The 25,632-nt window shown below is 40.8% G+C and overlaps 2 protein-coding genes across 2 annotated transcripts in view; one reads left to right on the plus strand and one right to left on the minus strand.

Annotated features, from left to right (window-relative positions):
• FZD3 (frizzled class receptor 3) overlaps positions 1-3,168 on the minus strand; it is an 85,249-nt gene extending 82,081 nt beyond the window's left edge. The window contains exon 1 of the mRNA XM_057725300.1: positions 3,036-3,168. The gene's annotated coding sequence lies outside the window, so the exon portion shown is untranslated. The remainder of the gene's footprint in view (positions 1-3,035) is intronic.
• Positions 3,169-6,789: 3,621 nt separating this feature from the next.
• FBXO16 (F-box protein 16) overlaps positions 6,790-25,632 on the plus strand; it is a 51,824-nt gene continuing 32,981 nt past the window's right edge. The window contains 3 exon segments of the mRNA XM_057723124.1: positions 6,790-6,824; positions 10,736-10,871; positions 19,102-19,137. Of these exon segments, the coding sequence (XP_057579107.1) occupies positions 10,773-10,871; positions 19,102-19,137 (135 nt within the window). The 5' untranslated portion in view covers positions 6,790-6,824; positions 10,736-10,772.

Raw genomic sequence — 25,632 nt, forward strand, 5'->3', positions numbered from 1 at the left:
TTTATATACTTCCATATTTAATTCATAGGGCCTAGATTCCTATTAATCTCAGAGCATCTCTTTCCTACTTCATCTCTGTAATTTTTAAAGTCCATCTTGTCATCTACTGATTACAACAGATAATCTAATCTTCCAGTGTGCTGAGTGATAGGGCTTAAAAAAAAATTCACAGGAAAAACAAATACATCTAAATTCAAAATTAAAATGAATGGTAGGCATCAAAATCCAGTCCATTTTATAAACTATACATTACTTTTAACACTAGAGAAGACAGAAGATCTTTTAAAACTAATCTAAAAACAAAACTGGAAAGTTAAAAGATGGCCAGATTCTGGACTAAAAAAAAAAAAAAAAAAAAAAAATCAGGTTGAAATTGCAGCCTAGCTTCCCTTTTCAATTAAAATCTGTTCAGAAAATGCTCTAGTATCAAGTCCCTGATTTTTTTTTTTACCCCATTAGTATGGTTGTATGCTTTGACTATAAAATTAGTTCAGGGAGATAAAATTTGGTTTTTTTTTTTTAAGCCCATTAGCCTATTTTTATCTCAAACTTCATTTGCAGTGCATTCCTTGGATCCACCAAAACTGTCGCTAGTTCTCAGCATAACAAATGGGAACTCAAAGAGCGATCCATCATTTTTGATGCAACTCAGAACTGCTTCCTAGCCAATGAAGAGTTGTTACTCTTCAAACATTTATTCCTAGCCTATGGAAACGTCACTATTAAAAACCTTCAGTTCTTTTCTCAAGACTCTGCTACACATCTTTTCCCAAATCTATACTGAACAATGTCTCTCATACATATTTCAAAGTCTTGCTTTTCATTTGTACTACTGCTTTTTCTGTGGGTAGCTGCAGCTTTAAGCAGCCCTAATTCTAGATTTTTAGGGGTTAAGAAAAAAAAAAAAACTTGAGGCCAACACTGCTCTCCCCCGTGAAAGAAGGTAAAGATGTGGTAAGAACTGTTTCCTACCAACTGTCTCCTAAAGAAAATAAGTCAACAGCAGCCTAACATCAACAAACCAATATGCTCAGAATAGGTTTTCTGTATAAAATCTCATAGTTTTACTAACAAAAATGAAATTTAAGTTGGGGAAAGATTTTTTTACCTGTCAAGTGGGAAACAGACGATTTATTGTGAGTTAAAAACTCCCCTCTTTGCCCAATGATGAAGCTTTCACACTGTTTTATACAAAGAAAGAATGTGCACTTTACTATTATATTCTCCTCAACCCTCCCTACTTCAAATATCTCAATTATAGGACTCACAAGAAAAATCCACCTAAATGGTCAAAGCACCAAATGAAGCTCTGGGGACCATAGCAGCTAAGATGAAAAAAAAAAAAAAAAAAAAAATGAAAGAGCCTACAGTCCTTTCTTCTTCTATTAATAGGACACTGGTAGGTTTAGGAGAGATGTGGAGGTAGAGAATATTAGTGGATGAGAAAAAAAAAAAAAAGTAGTAGGAGGAAAGAAAAGGTAGGATGGTAGGCTTTACTAACTGCCTTCTTTCCTGATAGTTTCAAAGCACTTGGGGAGTAGAGGAGGAACATGTTATTTCACTAAATAAAAGGCAACACAGTAAGAGAAGGGCTGCATCTCAATTATCTTTTATCTTCAGCTCTATCTTTGCAAGCCTGCCCACTTAAGCCTTTACACCACTCTCCTATCTTATTACCTCTAGGTTGTGGTTTGGTAGGTAGTTCAAGCAAATGCTTTTTTTTCTTTTTTCTGGAGGAAAAAGATGGTATTGATTTGCTTAAAAGTGAGGATGGAAAGCATTACCTTGAGGAGTAAATGCTTCTTAATAACAGAACTACGTATTTATCTATTCCTTTGACTGTCAGCACACCACTAAAGGCTAAAAGAGGCTGAAGAGGGAGGTAACATCCCCAATGTCAGGTCTTTGTTTCCTTTCTCTTGCGTTATTGGCTTCGCCAAGAAACCCAATTCCCGTAAATAAACATTACAGTAGTTGACAGAACTACTTCTATAAAATAAGATCTTGTTTGGCTATTTTTACACAGCAGTCATTTATTTCTATAGTTGTTGGTCTGCTCTGCTGCTCCATCCGCCTAAATTCAGAAGGGAACCAAAATTCAAAATTTCATTTTAATTCCGGGCCAAAACCTGGACCTCTTTCCTACGGTAGATATTTCGCAACTTCAGGTTGACTCCTATGCCTAAATTAGTGGCATGTGCTTTTGTTCATATGTGTATATATATATATATAAAGAAAAAAAAAAGCCTTCTTTCTCTTACTGAGGAGGCACCTAACTCTTAAAAAGACGCTAAAATGTCTTGAGATATTTTAACAGCAGCTTTATTTCAGGGGCTGTGGAAGGACTGCCCCGCGGTACCCCAGGGCAAACACACGGAGCATCAGAGGGGGCAGCGGAGGAAGCCTCGGGGAGGGAGCGGCACACTTTGCGAACTGATGGGAGAGAGAGGAGGGGACAACTTTTAGGACTGGAAGCGGGAGGCCGGCGAAGCCCCGACGCGGGTCTCGGGGGCCGCGCAGCCCTCGGAGCATTGTCCTCCCCGCCGGCGGCCGCGTCCTCCTCCCACGCCCCGGGCGGCCCGGGAGCGCCACACGCCCCCGCGGCGCCGACCGAGGCGGCGGACCGGGCACCATCCCCCGCGAAGGGCTGGGCCGGGGGCGTCGCGGAGGGAGCACGGGCCACACTCGCACAGGTTGCCTGGCGCGGGCTTGGGACCGAGAGGGTTAATCCTGTCCGCGGGCATCCGTCCGCCTCAGCCCCCAGCCCCAAGCCCGGCTCCCCCGCGCCCCGTCGGCCCGCCGCCCACCCCCGAGAAGCCCCGAGACACGCCGCCACAGCCCGGCGCCCAAGGCTTTTGTTTTGGCCGCGACGAGAATAACGATCCCTGAGGAGGAGGTGCCGGAGCTGCTGGTGGCTCCTCCGCACAGGGTTAGAGAGAGGAGCGGGCAGCCGCGGCGGCACCTCCTCAGTCCCCACAATCCCCGAGCCCTCTTCCCGCTGAGCCGGACGCGTGGCCGCACGCCCGGGGGCTCACCTCACACCTCCGGGCCGGGCTCCCGGGGAGCTGCGGCGCCGACCGGGGGCGGCCGCGGGTCCCTCAGGTAAACGGAGCGAGCGAGGACCGCCAGCGCGCGCCTCGGAGCGACCGCGAGCATTCGCGAGCGCCGGGGCGCGCAGCCTGGGGAGCGAGCGCGCGCGCGCGCGCGCACGCACGGCGCAGGCGCGTTGCGCACGCTCGGCCGAGCGCTCCCATTTTGAGCCCAGCTGCTGGAGGCCCGCTCGGCGCGCTCCGTTGTTCTCTGCCTGGCTCTGTCCTACCCCCGCGGAGTCGTTTTGAGCTCTGGAAGCGTTTTTCTTAGATACACTTAGTCCCCATTGCAAAGCCCTCCCTCCCTTCCCTGCTGAGACACCGCGGCGACTCTCATCCACTCAAGCCTGGGATGCTGTTGCGAGACCACCAAAACCTGTTTTGAGAACCAATGTGCCCCCGGAGATGGTTAAGAGGCGGGTCACCAGGTGCTGAGGGTGGTTCCCGGATACAGGTGGAGGTAGTCAGCTGGGCTGTTACATAGCTCCAGGCTGAAGCAGCAGAGCAGACAGTTACCTGCCCATGAAGAGTTTCTGTCCTCTTTACCAACACCTTAGTAGGTGGAGCTTGTGGTTGTTGGTGGCATTCCCCACCTTCTGCTCCTTAGGAAACGTTTCTTCTGTTTTTCTACATAAGTAATTTTAGAACTGAAAGATTTCTTAGAAATCATCTAAACCCAACCTCTCATTTTTCAGACGCGGAAAAGGACGGCCCAGAAAGGTGAAATGACTTACCCAAAGTCACGCAGCGTTTTAACGACTGAACCTGGATTCATTCCAAAGCCAAAGCTGTTCTTTTTGCCTACATTATTTTACCTACCTTTCTTTCTTTTCCTTTTCATCCCTTTCAACCTAGACTTCACAGGCAACATTTTGTTGTGTGGTAGCACGCAAGACAAAGTAATATTTGATCTTGTCGCACAATATGAATGTACTTCGCATTACTCAGCTGTACACTTGGTTAAGATGGTAAATTTTGTTTCGTCTAACATCTTTTTAAAGGTGCTCCCTAAATGATGAATAAATATTGAGCTCAGACAGCCATAAATATACTTTAACATGAGAAGATGAGCTATGGGAAAGTGCATCATAAAAGAAATCTGAAGCGACATTTTCAGTTTTGTTAATAAATAAATACTCGTGCAGTAGCAATTTTTTAAAGTAATATTGATCCTTAGGCTGATTTTTAGCAAATCATTGTGCCTGTGGAGTCGACACTGCCTCTACTGAGTGTGAGGCAGCTAAGAGTGTTTGTGAAAATCTATGTGGACCTGCTTCATGTACTTCCAGATCCCTTGTACCTCCAGATCCACTGGAGATGTGCTGCTAGCACATTTTTATGCAATTTATACATGGCCCTGTGAAAACTGTCAGGCGTAGAACATATCTTGGCCTACACAGGGAGGTGGGAATGATGTAGAAATTATCACCGAATGTATCAACATGATCACATCTCAGAAATAGAACACAGTGAAAAAAGCAAACTAGGAGATATGTAAATTATGATAGCTCTTTAGAACAGTCATACTGTTTATGAAGTCAAATATGTATATATAATAAGCATAAACAGTGGATGAGTGGCCTACACACTAATTTCATGACAGTGGTTGGTTGCCTCTAGGCAGGCAGGGTGGGGAATGAGATCTAAGAAGAGTGCAAAAGAGCCTTCAACTGTTAATTGCACACGAAGCAAATTATTAACATTTAAAAAAAAATCTCTTTGGGGAGACAATGGTGTTTCTTAACTTTTCTTTATGGTTGAAATGTTTCATTTAAAAGTAATGTTGAAGTACTTCCCTGGTGGTGCAGTAGTTAAGAATCTGACTGCCACTGCAGGGGACACAGGTTCAATCCCTGGGTCAGGAAGATCCCACATGCTTGCTGTGGAGCAACTAAGCCCATGGAGCCACAACTACTGAGCCCAAGTGCTGCAACTACTGAAGCCCTCGAGCCTAGAGCCCGTGCTCTGCAACAAGAGAAGCCACTGCAATGAGGAGCCTGTGCACTGCAACAAAGAAAAGCCCCTGCTTGCCACAACTAGAGAAAGCCCATGCACAGCAACAAAGACCCAACACAGCCAAAAAAAACAAAAAACAAAAAACGGTAATGTTGCATTATCCAAGACAATGAGCCAATGCTCTTACCATGAACACAGTGTGTAGATTTGGATGATGGGCCGTCAGACTTGATGAAGGGCTGGACAAGGAGAGGTCCAGAGGGTGCTGGTTGAGAGGATCAACAAAAGGGACCTTATTTTCAGGGATAAAAATATTTAGATCTAACAGGGATAAAGTGCTATGCTCTCTTTCATCCCATCTCTCTTTCATTCAATGTTGTAACCACCAATAGAAAGTCTTTAATGAGCGGGAACTTCACAGAGACACAACACTCTCCCAGCATGTTGTTAAAACTGGTCTCTTTCTGGATGAACCCGTTTTGAAACCATACATGGTAACTGGCAATACACGGTAATTTAGTATTACATCTACTTGCCTCCCCCAGGCTTCCGCCCCTGCAAAAGGCTTTGTTTATTCATTTTACATACAACCTGATCATGTGGAAAAACCACTCGGCTGGAATTCGGACAACCTAGGTTCTAATTTCAGTTTGGCCACTTACTGATCCTTTGTCAACTCCAGGAAAGCAACAACCTCGGTGAGCTTCACTTTTTCTTTTTAAATGGAAGATACAAAAATGCTGCCTATTCAAAACTATGACACAATACAAACATAGGGTTTACATTTGTTTATGTCGGGGGAGAGTACATTTTAATCTATTTTAGGAAACATTAGATAGTGAGAAAAGTCTTTTTTTTTTTTTAATTTGGTTAGCTGCTGCCCTTAAGAACTGCTTTACATTTGCCCGAGAAGTTCTGTTCTGAAATGCTGAATATTTTGTTTTTGCTAGCACTTGTTTATAGTTCTATCACAGTAGTTATTTCTACATTGCATTTCCCAGTCTTCCTCATTAGATTTCTTTTTTTATCCTTGCATTCTCACTCCGCCTCTCATTACATGGTAGATGCTCCATAAATTTAATTAATTAAATTAGATTGATCCTAAAATTCCCCAAATTTGGAGTTATTCTTATTAAGGCATGCCATCTACTGGTTCCCTGGTGTATCTGTCAGTCGGCCTGAATTCCTTAATCCAATAAATTAAAATTCATGTTGAAGCATTTGTGAGTTTGTGTGTTGGGCAATTTTCCCACGTTCTTCCACTTCCTGTGTACAGGTGCTATTCTTACACCGAACCCCTCCAGAATTGTTTTTCCTCCAACATTCTTTTACCTGTTGGCCACTCTCAAAACCCGGAGAAGTGGAGTTTACATTTTGGAACCCTGGAGTGACCAGAATGATATAACTGGGCATGCTCAGTAGGTTGGCCTGATTTGAAACATATTTAGGTCTTGAATGAGGGCTTTTAAGGCTGTTTATTTCAGGATTGGCTGCATCTTCATCCTAGCGTTATATTGGGAGATCGCAGCCCCTGCCACCCTCTTGGCGCTCACACTTTTTCATTTTATCCGCATGCCCAATTTTGGAGCCTGCCCTCCAAGATCTCCTGGCCAATCAAGAGACCACACATTGTTGCCTAAGAGACCCCGCTTGCCAGCTAAAAGATTTATAGATGGTGATTGGACAACTGGGAGGGGTGGGGGCTAGACAGAGTCAAAGAAACAGCAGCTATGGTAACACCGGCGCTAGAGGCTTGAAGAGAAACACGAACCAAAAGAGGTGAGAGCAGTGGGCAGTGCATGAAAAAGATGGAGACTTTTGTGTGAGAGCTTCGCTCTCAGATCCCTCTGGGTCTCTCACAAGCCTTGGCAGTGCCTCCGGGAATTACATTTTGCTCCGTTTCAGCTGCAGTTAAAGTGCCAGATGCTTCATATTTATGAAATTAACATCCAACAAATAATTACTTCTATGCCTATCAAGCACTAGCTCTTTGCACTGTATTATAGTTTTTCTTTGTTTCTACCTAATTGACTATAAGATGAATTCATATTTGTCTAACCGTACCCTATTTCCTGATAATTTCCTGATAATATCTGATCTCCTCTGATGATACTGCAATGTACAATGGGTGAGCTGTGTGTTAGTAGAGAAACTGCATCCTGTTACACTCTGTAAACTCCAAATAAAGATCCGATCACCCTGAGTTTAATTCCACTGCTCAATCCCTAGTGTTGAGTTGTATCCTCCCTTTCCACTAGTTTTAATCCTTCAACGACCTCCCCTCCACTGTTGTATTCATTCATTCAGTTGATTTAACAAATATTTATTGAGCACCTATTATGAGCTACTGAGATTAGGATTCAGGTGAGCAGTGTCAGAAAACAGCATAAGCAAAGAAGCATCGGTTTTGTACCATGTTCTCTGATCTGAAGTTCAATGTGTCTGGGCAGATAATGCATGAAGGGATAGAAAGGAGGATGAGGCTGAAAAGGTGGGTGGAGGTAAATTCATAGTGGACCAAGCTTTGCATGCTAAGAAGCGTGGATATTCAGTAGCCATTATCAAGCCTCTGAAAGTTTCTGAGCTGAAAAATAACATGATAAACTGGTCTTTTAAAAAAAATACCTCCCTAAGTATACTGGTGATTAGCAAAGGCTGGGGGGTGGGGAAATAGGGAGATATTGATCAAAGAGTGCAAACCTCCGGTTATAAAATGAATAAGTTCTAGAGACTTTATGTACAGCATGGTGACTATAGTTAACATATTGTACACTCGAAATTTGCTAAGAGAGTAGATCTGATGTGTTCTCATCACACACACGCGCACACACACACAATGGTAACTATGGGAGGTGATGGATATGTTAAATAGTTTGATTGTGGTAAGCATTTTACAATATATACATGTATTAAAACATCATGTTGTACAGCTTAAATATATACCTTTTTATTTGCCAAAAAAAAACAAAAACCAAACAAAAAACCTCTAGCAGTAGACTGTAATTTCCATTTTAGCCAGATTTTTGTCTTTGTACCTCTAATACAGGCCTAATAAGGTCCTTAGTGAAGCTGAATAATGGTGACAGTGTGAAGAATGGCTTAGAAGATGGGATTGGCCACTGAAACTTTACCAGAGGACCTATCTTTGCCTTTAAACATGGAACTAGAACCACATATTGTGGGCAAGGGCCATAAGCCCTTTTTCTTCCTTTTTATCCAAAGAAAAATCAAAGATGAACATTCAAGGACAGCCATTAAGGGGAAAAGAGGCCATAAAAAAGCAACAGCAAGCTTTGCACGTGGAAGGAGGGAAGGCAACTTGCTTTGTCTTGTTGTTTCTGTGTATGTTGTATGAAAGTGTCTGAGTGGTCTATACCAGTGTGGGCATGCACAGATGCATGTTGCCCATCTTCTACAATGGACAGAGGAGGAAAAAACTGTGAAAGGAGGATGACAAAAGACAGGGCAGGACACCTCCGTTTGCCTGCTTCGGCAAGACTATTACCAACAGGGCTCTTTCTCCCTGCCGGGTGCATCTCCTGCAAACCAAACTTTCCTCAAGTTGATTTGAAGAAAGCCTAATTCAAATAATTTCTAGCTCTGAGGAACCAGGAAAAAGAAAATAACCAATGCAGGGTCTTGGGGAGGCCCCAGAAAAGCTACTTTGTCCTAATCAGAAACTGTGCATAGAATCAGATTGTTTTCCTACACAAACTGGGAAGAGAGAGAGAGTTTCTCAGCTTACAGCAGTTTTAACCTGGGATAAGCAAAATGTTATGTTCCTGTGCATTTTTCTAGGGAGAGGATTCATAGCTTTCATCATATTCTCAAAGAGTTTTATGGCCCTGAGGAAAAAAAAAAAAGATTACAAACAATTGGTTTAAGGAATTCCCTGGCTGTCTAGTGGTTAGGACTCCGCACTTTCACTGCCAAGGGCCTGGGTTTAATCCCTGACTGGGGAACTAAGATACCACAAACTGTGTGGGATGACCTAAATAAATAAATAAAAATTTAAAATAAAACAAACAAAAAACCAATTGGTTTAAAGAGAAGAAAGGTCACATGAATAAATAACAATAACAAAAAAGAAATATGTGATTTTTAACTGGGCAGATCTACACTCAGTGACCATGCTTTGTATCTGTAATTTGCCTGCTCATGTGTACTTTTAATAATACTGTAATGAAATCATTTCTTACACCTTTTGCAACTCAGCTGTTAGGAGCTAAGAATATAAGGACTGATCTGAGCCCCCTTATTCCCCATTATTCCAGTGGAGTGGTAGCAGCAGGCAACTGCAGGAAGATATTGTCTATTGTTTAAAACCCTGAGGTTTTACAACATTGGCTTTATCTTCAGCTATCACTTAAACCTGAGAGAGAATATTACATGTCAAGTGAGAGCCTCGAAATTTCAGATCTAGCCTTAGGGGGAATCCCCTATCAGCTAAAAACTAGTGAATTTTTTTTTTTAACTGTCCAATATTTGTTGCTATAATTTTCGGAGCCCATAGATCAGGCAGGGAAGTCCTCGCCCCCCTCACTCAGCACCACTGCCTTGGATATGAAAGCTACCTTCAGAGAAGAAAGAATACACAAACAAGCAGAAACACTGAGGATATGTATTGAAAATACCGTCAGTCTGCTTTAAATATTTTTCAACTTAAAATATTGTATTGTGGCCTTCTAAAGGACAGGCTTTGAGGCACCATGTAAATGACAGGAAGTTCTAAGAAAGGCTGCAGGGATGCTGTTTATTGAGACGACCTATTTGTCAGGCACTCTGCCTGAGCCTTTTTGCTGTAATCTTTGCAACAGCAGTTGAGGGTAGGTATGTGTATCCTTATTTTACAAATGAGGAAACTGAAGCTCAGATGGATTAAATAACTTGCAAAGATTTGCGTAGCTAGTAAGTTTTAAAGCCAGCATCCAGACTGTATAGGTAAAAAGTTTTGGTTGCAAACAACAGAAATAGATTCTAGCTAATGTAAGTGAAAGAGGAGATTTATTGCAAGGCTCTCAGGTGGCTCACAAAACGGACAAGAAAAGAAAAGGGGCTTCTGAAGTTTGAGGCAGCAAGAATAGCTTACTAGTCTGCTCAGAGCACCTATGGTACTTTGAATGACCACGTCAGCTGTAAAGTAAGGATAAGCCAGCATCAGTAACCTGGGTTTGACTGTTATACCTTTCGACTTCCTAAATATGGTATCAAACTAGAACCCTTGTTACCAAGATGTCAGAAAGTTAAGTGGGGAGGAAGAAGGTCACAAGGGACAAAGATGGAGTGTTTTATATTGCACTGTGATTTTATAAATTACAATACTTTTTTTCTGGCCAATATGGTATGTTCTTAGCTAGGAGTGATTCTAGATTTCCCCCCATGGTCCAGTGAAAATAAAACAGAGTTAAATGGACCTGGTCTGATTCCCAGTTCCACCACCTACTGTCTGTATAACTTTGAGCAGAGTGTGTAACTTCAGTGAGCCTCATTTTCTTCATCTGTAAAATAAGCTAAAACAACCTCACTGGATTGTTAAGAGTTTTAATTGAGCAAACATACAAAGTGCCTGACATATAAAATGTTCCTAATAAATGTTATCCCCCCTCATTCCCTGTCCCAACATACTAAAAGATTATATGGTATTAGTATTTTCACTATTCTGAAGATTATATGATTCATTTCTTCTGCAGGTGTAGTTTTTCTTATGGAAGAATATCCAGTTATTTCATGATGGCATTTGCATCTCCAAAAAACACAGATGGTCCCAAAATGCAGACAAAGATGAGTACCTGGACACCTCTAAACCATCAGCTTTTGAATGACCGGGTAAGTGATAAGAGCTATTTTATCAGTTGGATCTGTGCCTTAAAGAAAAAAAAAGTACAGGTCTTCACTGGTGGCACAGTGGTTAAGAATTCGCCTGCCAATGCAGGGGACATGGGTTTATTCCCTGGTCCAGGGAGATTCCACATGCCACGGATCAACTAAGCCTGTGTACCACAACTACTGAGCCTGCGTGCAGCAGCTGCTGAAGCCTGCGTGCCTGGAGCCCGTACTCCGCAACAGGAGAAGCCACCGCTCTGAGAAGGCCATGTACTACCCCGCCGATCACCACAACTAGAGAAAAAGCCTATGTGCAACAACGAAGACCCAACACAGGGAAAGAATGAAAGGAAAGAAAGAAGGAAGGAAAGGAAGGAAGGAAGGAAGAAAGAGGGAGGAAAGGAAGGAAAGAAGGAAAAGGAAAAAAAAATTTTTTAAAGAAAAAATACTAAAATTTTGGTTATCAAAATAGGAACATTAGTTGTTTAGGATTGTATAATGGGTGAAAAAACAAAATGAAGGATTTTTTTCAAAAGCTTTAACTGAACCCTTGCTACATGGCCAGAGTTGGCAGTAGACACATTGTTCCTGCCTAGAAAGAAAGGTCTTAGATTTTTTTCTTTCCTCTGCTCTCACTCCTCCTCTCTCTCACAGCAAATGCTTTTCTCCTTCTATCCCTGGTTCTTCACTGGAACCACCAGGAATGAAAGAGGAGGGGGTGATGTGTGAGGAGTTCCCCCCAAAATAGGTTTTCTTGGTAGACTTGAGGTTACTGTATAATGCAGTACATGTAACCAAATAAATAAAATAAGTCAATCTCAGCTGATTACTCACATTACTTGGGCTCTCCTAAGAAGCTTATTTGCCACCTGCTTTCTGGGGAGGCATCAGCAGAATATACCAAAGCATTGCCAGGGTGGACAGCTGAGTATCATGCTGGGATGTGAGATTGCCAGCCTCTGGGGATTTCTGCTCCTGCTTCAATTGGGGGCAGAATTTCCAACAGGTCTGTGAATTCCTATTATCAATACCTATATTACAAGGACCACATCTGGTGGACAGTAATTTACAATCAACATCAATAAAACCAACCTCATTATCTTGCTCCTACACATCATTCCTCCCCCTAAAGAAAGGGATCACTTTATACCAAATCACTCAAGCCGGAAATCTTCCTTCTCTGTCTTGAGTCTGGGATTTGGTGGTCCCCAACTTACAAGCTAATAACTTAGCCTGTTACTAATGGCAAAGTCACTGCTGTTTCACAGTAGAAAACAAGAGATTCTTGGGTCAGAGAAAAAGAACTTTCTTACGGCGCAACAAGGGGCTTGAGCATCATGTCTGCACAGGTTCTCCTTGCCCACCTTGTGCCATGGGAGTGATGCAGAGGACCCAGATAAATACTACACACCCTGGGGCTGCACCCCAGCTGAGGAACAGGGAGCCCAGGGAATCCACTGCTTTCATACAAAGCAGTAGCAAGGCTGCTCTTGGTTTCAAAGGGAGTTAGTACCACATCCCTCAAGGATCCTTGCTGCCAGCATGACCTGGAGTAATGGCCCAAGACAAGGGCAGTCAGGACGTTGCACTTCCGGCATTTCAAGACATTTAGGAGACGAGAAGCCCAGGAAGGAGTGTCTACCAGCTTCCCTCCACCCCCCACCCCAAATCCAATTCGTTTTCAAGTTCTAGGAGTCTTCCTCCTAGGTCTCTTCTTCCGGAGCCCTTTATTTCCTTTCACATGTGCACCTCCAGCTTCACATTCTCAGTTCGCACCCTCATCACTCTTTGCCTGGCGCATTGCAGTAACCCCCCCCCGCCCCCGCAACTAGTTTCACGGACTCCATCCCTAGCAACCCATCCTCTCTTCTGGTCCCAGAATGATCTTTCTAAAATACCAAACTACTCATGTATACGGAATCTGAAAATGGTACTGATGAACTCAGTGACAAGAATAAGGATGCAGATACAGAGAATGGACTGGAGAACTGGAGGTATGGGAGGGGGCGGGGGGTGAAGGGGAAGTTGAGACGAAGCGAGAGAGTAGCACAGACATATGTATACTACCAATTGTAAAATAGTCAGTGGGAAGTTGTTGTATAACAAAGGGAGTCCAACTCGAGGATGGAAGATGCCTTAGAGGACTGGGGCAGGGAGGGTGGTGGGGACTCGAGGGGGGGGAGTCAAGGAAGGGAGGGAATACGGGGATATGTGTATAAAAACAGATGATTGAACCTGATGTACCCCCCCAAAAAAAAAAAAAAAAAAATACCAAACTAATCCTGTTAAGCCGATGACAGGCTGCTCCAAAGGGTAAATTCCAACCTCCGCCCACACATAGCATTGAGGACCCTTCATGAGTTGACTCAACCAGCGTCGACGTTCAAGCCCTGCCTCTGCCTCCTCTCATCCTCCATCTCTCATCTGCTCCATGAGCCACGCTCTCTCATGCCTCCATGCCTTTGCAGTGTGCTCTTCGTAGCCTCCTGTAAGAGTCATCAGAAATGTCATTTCTTGGGGAAGCCGAATCCCACTTGCTTTTCTTTGCTCTCAACTGTTTACTGACTTCCCCACTTAACTCTAATGTGTTAAAGATTGAGATTCCGTCTTTTCTCTCTGCATCTCCAGGGCCTGATATGGTTCCTGAAGCATGAGGAATGGAGTCAGAGGTCAGCTGTACTCCCTGGCACCTCCTTCACTGACTCTGACCTTCTTGTCCCCACGTCTCTCCTTCCTTAGCCTGAATTGAACCCTTTGCCTCTCTGAACTAACAGATATGCTAATTGCTCTGGCAAAGCTGGAGCATCCATCCTGACCCCTTCTGCTCAGGACTTTCCTATTTCTGCTCCTCTGATGCAGAACATGAGCAAATTTGGGAGAGAGACAGAGGAGCCAGCATAGCCATTGGAATAGTGACAAATAAAAGGGAGAGAGACTGGACAGGAAAAAGATAAAGGAAGTGAAGAAAGGAGAGTGAGAAATATTGATAGAAAAAAAAAAGAGAGAGAGAGAGAGACACCAGGAGAAACAAAAGGAGAGGCAGAGAAAGAGAGAGAGAAATCCAGCCTTTGTCCAGCCGTGAGCAACAAGCAGGTCTATTGACAGTCTTTTTTAATTCAGCTCAACAATTATTTATTGAGCACCTGTTTGCAATGCTCTTAGTTCTCCAACAGTTTATATAACAGCTTCTCTGCTTCCCCCCCCCAAAAAAACTTCAGTGTTCAGTTTTGAAAGCTGTTTTCCCATAGCATTGTAAAGGTTTTACATAGGTGTGAAAAAGTGACTTGAATTGAAATGCATATTCGTTGGATGCCTTGATTTTCAGAAATTTTCTTTGAAAAATGAGGTCTCGATTTAGCAGCCATGGAGGAAGAGCATCTTGATTGTCTGCCTGATGCAGGTTGGGTAACTGGAGAAGCAGATTCAGATTGGCATGTAGGGAGGTGATGGAAAGGCTCTCAGGATCAATACCCAGGGAGGGGTGGGGGAGGGAAGGACAAGATGTAGATTTGGGGCAGATGAAGAAGCTGGGCTGTCAGGGAATTGCAACAAGGCCTCCAAGGACCCTGTAGGACACCCTGAAGATCCTTCAGAGTCTTGCATTGTATCAGGGGGCCTGGCCTTTATACTTCCTCACTGACCATTCAGTGGATGGGATCTTGGACAGGGCAGACCTCTCCAGCTCATGGCTGTCAGCCAGCAGCACTCCCAACAGCTGGGGGGAATAAAGCCTTCAATTCTGGAGGGGGATCCAGATCAGGCAAGTGTGACACTGCCTTATCTTGGTTCCTGAACAGCTTATGTCAAATTTTATGATAATTTGTAGATGAGAAATGATATTTGTTTTGTTGTTCAGAATTCCCATTTTATTCCAAAAATTTTTTTATTTTGGTTTAGCTAGAGTCTAGTTTGGAGTAAAATTATTTTTAAAATCTTGGCATGTGTATATACCCATATGTAGGTATATTAGTATACACAGACACACCCATGGAATTTCCATATGTATATACCAAACTATTAATAGTGGTTTTCCCCAAAGAGTTGGATGACATGGGAAAGTGGGAGGGAGATCTAGTTAGAAGAGAGAATTTTCGTTTTTTACTTTACACAGTGCAATAATATTTCACATTTTAAAACAGTTAGAAAAGCAAATATAAATAAAGCAAACAAGGAACAATAACTCTGAGAACTGAAAACACAGGTTCCAGATCAGCTGTAATAATAATCTCCTGCTTGACTTCAGTGAGTCACTTACGTCTCTGGTCTTTACTGCCTTCCTTTGGAAAATGAGTGGGTTGGATCAGATGACCTCAAAGATCCCTTCCAGATCTAATATTCTGACTGTGTGAAAGGGATTAAAAATAGATACCCAAGGATACAGCTGGGCAGAAGGTATCCATACAATAACTTCAAAGGCTTTTCTACACTTCTAAAACAAGGCATTTGTTACCAATGATCAGCTTAATTTTGAGGTCCTCTTTTTGGTTTTTGTTTTAATTTTGCCTTTTTTCTACTCTGTAGTAAAATGTGAAATATGTAACTGTCTTAGACGAAAATAAAAGTCACAGGATTTTAACTTCACAGCAGGCTTTAAGCATGGAGATTGAATTCAAATGTAGATGCCTAAAAAAATAGCATCATCAGTTTAGGCAAACATAACAGATTATAAAATAATTCAGGCACTGTGAACTTTGAGAGGAGGAATGCTTTAAAAGTATGTATTTCTTTGCCATCTCGTGTTTTAATTGAAAGTGATCAATATTTCTTTTTGAGTATGGTTCATACATGTAGTACAGTACATGTTAAAAGGGTGTTCTGAGAAAAAGCACCTAATTACCATCCACCAGTTATAATTTAGGAGTCCCGAAATGTCTTACTCCTATGCTGTAATGATGTCACATGATAAAATATGCAACTGCAGTGTCAACAGACTAAAATAACAACCATGGGATTTTGACTTAACAGCAGGCTCTCAGTAAACTGTGATGTAAACAGACTGCAGCATTCTGCAAGGAAAGAAGATCCACTTTAACGTTTCCACTTGAAGTGATACTGTTTTCCAGCTCTTTTTTTTTTTAATTGAAGTATAGTTGATTTACAATGTTGTGTTACTTTCAGGTATATAGCAAAGATTCTTTTCCCTTATAGGTTATTACAAAATATTAAGTAGAGTTCCCTGTGCTATATAGTAGGTCCTTGTTGGTTATCTATTTTATATGTAGTAGTGTGTATATGTTAATCCCAAACTCCTAATTTATCCTTCCCCCCTCCCCCTTTCCAGCTCTTTAAGATGATAAACCTGATTGCAAATCTTCAGAATGAAGACTTGCTCCAAACCAGAGAATATATGATCCTAAGTCTGACTGAGGATCTGACGATTAAATAATTTGTCCCAAATTATACTTCTTGTCAAGGGTAGAGTCAAAACCAGATCTGAGTTTGTCTAGTGTTTCTCCTCTCCTGCTTCACTCCCATCAGTCTCCACTTGGGTCTAAACGCCTTTTGGTAAAGAACTGGATTTGCTTGGACCCTGCTTAGGCTTGGTCGTTGGCCCTCTGAAGACCCCACCTCCCACCCTGCTCCTTCCCTGCCACCTTCTTGCTGACTCCCCTCTCCCCTTCAAGTCAGTGCCCCTTTCTTTCCAATGCCTTCTGTTGTCAATGGACACCACGATGGTCATCCCAGCCTCCTTTTGAAAGGAGGTTGTGGTCTTGGGACCTAATCTTTATTTCTTCCCACTGTCAGGCCAAAGCATGGGCAGCAGTTTGTTGAGAATGTAAAGCTGGCGATCGGAACAGGGAAGACCAGGGTTCTAGTGAGGAACGAAGTATAGGGCTGGGCTGAACAGACAGTCTGGAACCAATGATTTTTTAAAAATCTATAAAGGTAACCCTTTGGGCTTCTGCTTATCCTCTCTCTCTCTTTTTAAAAACATTTGTTTATTTATTTATTTATTTGGCTTTGCTGGGTCTTCGCTGTGGCATGTGGGATCTAGTTCCCTGACCAGGGATCAAACCCAGGCCCCCTGCATTGGGAGCACGGAGCCTTAGCCATTGGACCACCAGGGAAGTCCCTCTCCTCCCTAAAATAAGGGAATTGAAGAAAAAGATCTTAGGATTCCTTTTAGCTCTAAAATTCTATGACGTCTGAAGCTTTTGTTGTTGTTCCATCAGCAGGTGTTTGTTGAGAGCCTCCTGTGGAGGCAGTGGAGCATAAAAGGGAAAGCGGTTGTAATATACATGGGAAGATAGAATGAACAGATCACCTGGCGGGCGATAGCAAACCCTAGAAAGTCCAGGCGGAGCGTGGGCTACAAGGGGAGGAGGAGTTGGGAGGAGTGATGTCGGTGGGCACCAGGAAAGTGCTGGTGCGGGGGTCTCGGGCTGGCAATTAGATGACTGACAGGATTTGGTTAGACACAACAGAGGAGCTCAGGAAATATTTGAATCCTGGTTTTTCAACCTTCTGTATTCTATAGGTTCTCTTCTATTTTCTTTTGTTGTTGTTTTGTTTTGGCTACACCTGGGGCACATGAGACCTTAGTTGCCTGACCAGGGATTGAACCCGTACCCTCTGCAGTGGAAGAATGGAGTCTTAACCACTGGATCGACAGGGAAGTCCCCTCTTCTATTTTCATCTAGAAATTCTGAGTTTATCTGTTGCTGTTATTTGAGAGTCCTAGCCCAGGCGGCAGTTAATTAGAGGGGAAGGGGGAATCGTATTCTTTTTCTTCTTCTCTAAAGTATAAAATGTGTCTGCCTGTGATGTATGAGACTCTCTGGTTGGTAGCAAGGATGACATTTTACAGGCCTTGAGGTTGTTGTCGAACCAATTATTTCAATCTCCATTTTGATGCCCTTTGAGAGTACAGTTTGAGAGTCTAAAAAAGGAAGGAAAATATATCTGTTGGAAGCATGAAACCAGCTCCTCATCCTCCTCCACAAAAGGGAAGAAATAGGCCTCAGCTACTTTCCAAATAGAAACGTTCTTACAGTGCGAGAGAATTTAGATAGTGCCAAGAGGAAGGGAAAAACTTGGAGCTCAATTTTGAAAGCTGACAGAGGGTGTAGTGTGGGAGTGAGAGAGACACTCACATCTGTTCATTGCTGTCTCTTGCCTCCTCTCTCTAGAACTCCCTCCTCTGCCAAACGTTGTCACATTAATTGTTCCTGCCTCACTCATTCAAATATACAAATGACTGATGCTCAGAAAAACACCTCTTCACCAGTTTATAAATACACTCACATTGTACCTATACATCCACAAGGATATTCATTTGTCACAACCACATTCATTCAATCCGGCAAACTTGAGTACCTGTAATGTGTCATGCACAGCACTCTGCACTGGAGACGTCAAGGTGAATAAGACATAGTTTCTATCCTGAATAGTATATAACAACGAGCCTATACAGATAAACACTGAGCTGTAAGCCCAGAGGCACACATATGCACATTTCTAATCCTACAAACATGTCATGTACACCCACTGATATATGAACTCATGGAAGTATAAAAACAGAGCCGCTCACTGATAAATTTCCACAAGTTCTCATACTATTGATGTTGAAATATTTGGGGGGAAGTTCTCCTTTTTCCTGTTTTTCCTTTGTAGGTTTTTTCATCTTCTTCCAAATTCTAAAAATGATTTCACTTGACAATTCCACTCTTTTCTTTTTTTTTTTTTTTTCTTTTTTGTGGGGGTGGGGGCATGCAAGTAGCTTCTGGGATCTTAGTTCCCCAATTAAGGATTGAACCCAGACCTCCTGCAGTGGAAGCACGGAGTTCTAACCACTGGACCGCCAGGGAATTCCCAGCTTTTGTTGTTTCTTGCCTTTAAAAAATTATTTCTTCTTTAAGATGAATTATTTCACATGGAAAGACTGAGAAAAAAGAAACTTTGCCCAAGTTAAAAGAAAGTAAAGGGACTTCCCTGGTGGTCCAGTGGCTAAGAGTCCTTGCTCCCAAGGAGGCCCAGGTTCGATCCCTGGTCAGAGAGCTAGATCCCGCATGAAGATCCCACGTGCCGCAACTAAGACCTGGTGCAGCCAAATAAATATTAAAAAAAATAAGTAGAGTACTTTCTCAGGTACAAAATCTGTCTCTATACTCAGTTGCTATAATGAAAAGACTGTCACTAATTATTTATTGATACTTTAATGATGTATTTTTTGTAACGGGTATTTTGAACCGTGAAATATGAAGTCATTCCATTCTTTTTTTATTTATTGTAGGTATTTGAAGAAAGAAGAGCTCTGCTTGGAAAATGGGTAACTATTTAAAGTATACTTACTTCCCAGTGTCCCGTGCATTGGCAGGTGGATTCTTAACCACTGTGTCACCAGGGAAGTCCCAGGATATTGATTTCTAAACTTAGCATTACCTGGGATTTTCATTGCAGGAACCAAGTGCTGATTTTAAAGCTCAATCTAGTATTAGAAGTAAAGTCATTATTTTAAAGCAATCTGGATAGTAAGAGATAAGATGTAATATGAAACCTGTTCAATGATAAACAATCCAGAAGTATTTTATATTTAGCCATATAATGTCATTTTTGTTCATACATTTGCACATTGTCCTATCTGATGTTCTGTACAGTAACAAACAAAATGATTAGGAGAAACTGAAAAAAAGCTCTTCAACTCTACTGTTCTATGCTATTTCTTCATCCCTTTTGTCTTAAATCTTCTCTGCCCTTCAATCCCTGTTAGAAAAGGCAACTACTTCCCAATGGACAGAAAACACCAGCAGAAGTATTTCAGTTGAAAAGAAAGTGTTTCAGACTTTTTCTCAGCTTCTGCTATGTTGTTAGAAATAATTGTAATATTATAAAGAATTTGATTAAAGTAGATGGCATCACTTTTAACTTGCTGGAAACAACCATAATCAGAGTTAAAATTCAAAAGAGAAACAGGAAAATATTTTACAAATTGCTTGATAAAGATTAATATCTGATGAATGGGTAAAGAAGATGCGGTACGTATATACAATGGAATACTACTCAGTCATAAAAAAGAATGAAATAATGCCATTTGTAGCAACTTGGATGCAACTAGAGATGATCATACTAAGTGAAGTAAGTCAGAAAGAGAAACACAAATACCATATGATATCACTTATATGTGAAATCTAAAATATGGCACAGATGAACCTACCTACAAAACAGAAACAGACTCGTAGGCGTAAAGAACAGACTAGTAGTAGCCAAAGGGGAGGGGGGAGGGAGAGAGATGGACTGGGAGTTTGGGATTGGTAGATGCAAACTATTACATTTAGAATGGGTAAACAACAAGATCCTACTCTATGGCACAGGGAATGATATTCAATATCCTGTGATAAACCATAATGGAAAAGAATACTAAAAAAGAATCTATACATGTGTATAACTGAGTCACTTTGCTGTACAGAATTGATTGGCACAATATTGTAAATCAACTATACATCGATTAAACAATTGAAAAAAGATTAATATCTGAGATCTATAAAGAGTTACTACAAATCAATATACCTCTATAGAATAATGGACCAATAGAAGAATGAGAAATATACAAAAATATATGTACCCAATAAACATACAAACTATGTTCTTTTTACTAAAATTAGAGAAATACAAATTAAAATAATGAAATTCCCAACCCCTCTCTTGGTCTATGGGGCAAAAATTGAAGAGATAAATAATATCCAATGTAAATAAGGATTCATTAGAAAGTAATAGGATATACTTAAAACACAATTGGACCTTAAAAAACTAAAAATAGAACTACCATATGATCCAGTAATCCCACTACTGGGCATATACCCAAAGAAAACCATAATCCGAAAAGAAACATGTACCATCATGTTTATTGCAGCACTATTTACAATAGCCAGGACATGGAAGCAACCTCAATGCCCATCAATAAATGAATGGATAAAGAAGATGTGACATATATATACAATGGAATATTACTCAGCTATAAAAAGGAATGAGATGGAGCTATATGTAATGAGGTGGATAGAACTACAATCTGTCATACAGAGTGAAGTAAGTCAGAAAGAGAAAGACAAATATTGTATGCTAACTCACATATACGGAATCTAAAAATGGTACTGATGAACTCAGTGACAAGAACAGGGAAGCAGATACAGAGAATGGACTGGAGAACTCGAGGTATGGGAGGGGGTGGGGGGTGAAGGGGAAACTGAGAAGAAGCGGGAGAGTAGTACAGACATATATATACTACCAACTGTAAAATAGTCAGTGGGAAGTTGTTGTATAACAAAGGGAGTCCAACTCGAGGATGGAAGATGCCTTAGAGGACTGGGGCAGGGAGGGTGGGGGGGAATCGAGGGGGGGGCGTCAAGGAAGGGAGGGAATATGGGGATATGTGTATAAAAACAGTTGATTGAACCTGGTGTACCCCCCAAAAAAATAAAATAAAATAAAAAAAAAAAAAAAAAAAAAAAAAGGAATGAGATGGAGCTATATGTAATGAGGTGGATAGACCTAGAGTCTGTCATACAGAGTGAAGTAAGTCAGAAAGAGAAAGACAAATATTGTATGCTAACTCATATATACGGAATCTAAAAATGGTACGGATGAACTCAGTGACAAGACAAGAATAAGGACTCAGATGCAGAGAATGGACTGGAGAACTAGAGGTTTAGGGGGGCGGGGGGGTAAAGGGAAAGCTGAGACGAAGTGAGAGAGTAGCATAGACATATATATACTACCAACTGTAAAATAGATAGCCAGTGGGAAGTTGCTGTATAACAAAGGGAGTTCAACTCGAGGATGGATGATGCCTTAGAGGACTGGGACGGGGAGGGTGGGGGGGAGTCGAGGGAGGGAATACGGGAATATGTGTATAAATACAGATGATTGAACTTGGTGTACCTCAAAAAAAAATAATAAATAAGTAAATTGCTTTGGAAAAAAAAAACACAATTGGAGGGAATGTAAAATAATAAAGACTTTTTAAAGACAATTTGACAGGATCTATTAAAATTTTAAATGCAAAATCTTTGGACCTGTAATTCTACTTCTGTTTATCTGGACTAGAGAAATATTCACATGGGACATGAAAAAACATGCACAAGGATATTGCAGTGTGTGTGTGAGTGTGTGTGTTGGAAAAAACCTAAATGGTGTCAGTAAAATGTTGAATAAATAAATAGATCATGGCATATCCATCCTTCTGTGAATGACTGGAGAAAATATTATGCTCTGAAGTTCATTGCATATCAGGACATTTATGGCTATATTTTGTTTTTAAAACTGTTGTGTAGTATTCCATGGGGTGGGTATACTCTAGTTTATTTAACTGCTTCCCTATTTTTTTAAATTTTATTGAAGTGTAGTTGATTTACAATGTTGTATTAATTTCTGCTGTACAACAAAGTGATTCAGTTACACACGCATATATATTTTTTTTCATAATCTTTTCCATTATGGTGTATCACAGGATATTGAATATATTCCCCTGTGCTATCCAGTAGGACCTTGTTTTAACTGCTTCCCTATTGATGGCTGTATGTATATGTAAACACATAGAAATGCATGAACATCAAACTATAAACAGTAGTTATTACTGGGGAATGGAGTGAGATTTGATGGGGAGGAATAGAGAGGATTTTCATGTTTAATTCTATAAGTAATTATTTGAAACTTTTAAAACAAGAATGTATTCATGCTTTTATTGTGAGATTAAGTGATAATAGGATTCAGAAACTCAACCAGATTAAGATAATATAACCAATAAGCAAAAAATAACAAGCCTCTTTCTTCCTCTTGTCCCCCAACTCCCCAGGAACTTTCTTTGTCATTCAGTGTGAGATGAGTGGCACTGATGCTCTAGCAATTGTCCTCACTTCCTGAAAGTGCAGCAAGAATCCTTGTAACAACTACTCTGAAAATAGGATTTTCACAATTCCATTGTCGAGAAAGTCCTATAAAAAGGCATTAAAAATAATTATAAGATATAATTATGATGTGATATAAGATAGTATAGGATAATATAATATAGCATAATGTCATATAATATATAATATTAAAAAGGAACTGTGAAGTGAGGTACCATACATGATACCAGGATAGGAAAATGATCTAGCTGCTCCCCAGTCTCACACATTAGATCCCTGGCTACAACATTATGGCTCTTTTTTCTGGAAAGGTGATGCAAGAGATATTGGGATGGATACATACTACTATATATAAAATATATTTTTAAAAAAAAGGACCTATTGTATAGCACAGGGAACTATATTCAGTATCTTGTAATAACCTATAATGGAAAAGAATCTGGAAAAGAATATGTATAAAACTGAATCACTTTGCTATACACCTAAAACACTGTAAGTCAACTATACTTCAATTAAAAAATAAAAATTTTTTAAAAAAGAGAGAGAGATACTGGGAGATTACCAAATTCCTGTACAGTTAACTCTTCCATGGATTATTTACCTTCTGGATTATTCCTAGCACCTTTTAAATTCCAAAGGGATTTTCTCCAACTGTTAAGCATTCTTCTGAGTCATCTACCCACCTTCAATTGGTAGGAGTTCAAGGAATGCAACTTCATTTTCTATTCGCCTAAGTAAACACAATTAGAAAGGAAAATCCCTCGAGGCAAAGAACACGTACCAAAGCCAAATATAAATTGTCTTTGTTGTAATCAGGGAAATAAATGAGGAACCAATGTAATTATCTTTTTAATCTCTAGAGGAAAGTGTTTTAATGTTTTCTTTTATAGATTTCTTCAGCATTTGATAATCTTAATGTTCTTTTATATTCATTCTAAATCACTTGTTCTTCAATCTGAGCTCATTCTCTTTTTGTGGGCATCCATGAAAGTAGATAAGCTAACCTCAGTCATTCGCAATGTACTTCCCGTCCTTGTCAATGTACAAACATGGTAATTTTATGCTTTGTAATTTAATTGTTTGCATATCTAATCTTTTTACATTGATTTACCCCACAGACATTATTTTTACATCACTATGATATTTTATAATATTAGCTTCCATGACTATAATGAGTCTCATGCACTGTATTAGGAATTTTATACATATTTTATTTAATCCTCACGACAACCCTGATATTTAGATATAATTATTCTTAATGTATAAATGAAGAAATTAAGAGGTTGTTACTGACTTCCCTGGTGGTGCACTGGTTAAGAATTTGCCTGCCAATGCAGGGGACATGGGTTCAATTCCTGGTCCAGGAAGATCCTACATGCCTCCTCGCACCTAAGTCCCTGCACCACAACTACTGAGCCTTCGTGCTGTAACTACTGAAGCCTGCGGATCTAGAGCCCGAGCACCACAACAATGAGTAGCCCACGTGATGCCATACTTTCTCTTATCGCTTTGATATATTAGTTTGCTGAGAGGATCCACTCTTGTTAAGCATTTGGGGTTATTTCTGATTTCTTACAGTGCTAATAATATCCCATAAAAATTATTTTGTAAGCATAATCATCCTGGGTCCCCGTGTAGCTCAGTTTCTACAGAGCCACATAGCACTGCCCAAAAGTAATTTAAAAAATGAATACCAATTTTCATTTTGTCTCTCAAAGAAAAATCACAGGGGATCTGATTCAAAGCTTGTAACAATATTTCCTAGATCTCCTTCCTTCATTTCCCAGTTCTCCCACACTCTATAACTGCTGTAAAGGCAGTTAGAGTCTGAACCCCCCAAACTCCCTACAAGCCAAAGCCCTGCAGCTCTTCTCTCTCCATATGCCTCCCCTATCGGCTCTTTATTTTATAGATCAATGCAGCATCTTGGGCCTGGTCCTTCCCCTGGCCCTGGCCATTCCGGTCTGGCTTCTCTATTCATTCTAATAATCCATCCCCAAAGGAAAGAAGGCTCATTTTGTGGGAGTTGGAGATATGGACTATGCAGAAACAGGCATAGAAGAAATCTGGGAATACTCACACGTGAATACATTTTATTTGCTTATTTGTAAGTTAAGGTTTTTGGTGGGATTTTTTTCATTTTAGGTTTCCCCCCTCCTTTGAATTATAGTCTCCAAAGTGAGATTCATGGGTCACTGAATAGATCTGTAACAGTGAATAGTTTTAATCAAAGAAGTATTCTTACTGGGAATTCCATGGTGGTGCAGTGCTTAGGCCTCTTCACTTTCACTGCTGGGGTCCCGGGTTCAGTCCCTGGTTGGAGAACTAAGATCCTGCAAGACACACAGCGAAAGAAAGAAAGAAAGAGAGAAAGAGAGGAAGGGAGGAAGGAAGGAAGGAAGAAGGAAGGAAGGAAAGAAAGAAGGAAAGAAAGAAAGAAAGAAAGAAAGAAAGAAAGAAAGAAAGAAAGAAAGAAAGAAAGAAAGAAAGAAAGAAAGAAAAGTGTTCTTACTAATTAAAAAAATACATCCTATGATTATAACGAAGTTGACTTGTCATAAGGCTTGTAAAAAATACATTTTTACTTTATATGCTTTTTTTAGGTGGCCAACATATTTTATGATTACAACTAAATTTTATTATAAAATTCTGATTACTTTATAATAACTAATGAATATCTATATGTGAGATGCAATAGTGTACAAAATACAAGTGGCTCCAAACACTCCTGTTTTCTTTTCTCTAATGGACTAAAGGAGAAAAGAGATTTAGACTGTGGTAATGGCCCCTTCAGCTGCTAGGTGTTCCAATAAGAGCCTTTCTTTTGGTTTTGACTAGCCCTCAAGTTCTTATCTCTGATCAGTCACTGATCTTGGGACTGGCTTGGGGTTATCTTTGGGGGAAATGGTGAAATAACCAAAGCT

Source organism: Hippopotamus amphibius, chromosome 2 (genome assembly GCF_030028045.1).
Source record: "Hippopotamus amphibius kiboko isolate mHipAmp2 chromosome 2, mHipAmp2.hap2, whole genome shotgun sequence".
NCBI classification, from domain to species: Eukaryota; Metazoa; Chordata; class Mammalia; order Artiodactyla; family Hippopotamidae; genus Hippopotamus; species Hippopotamus amphibius.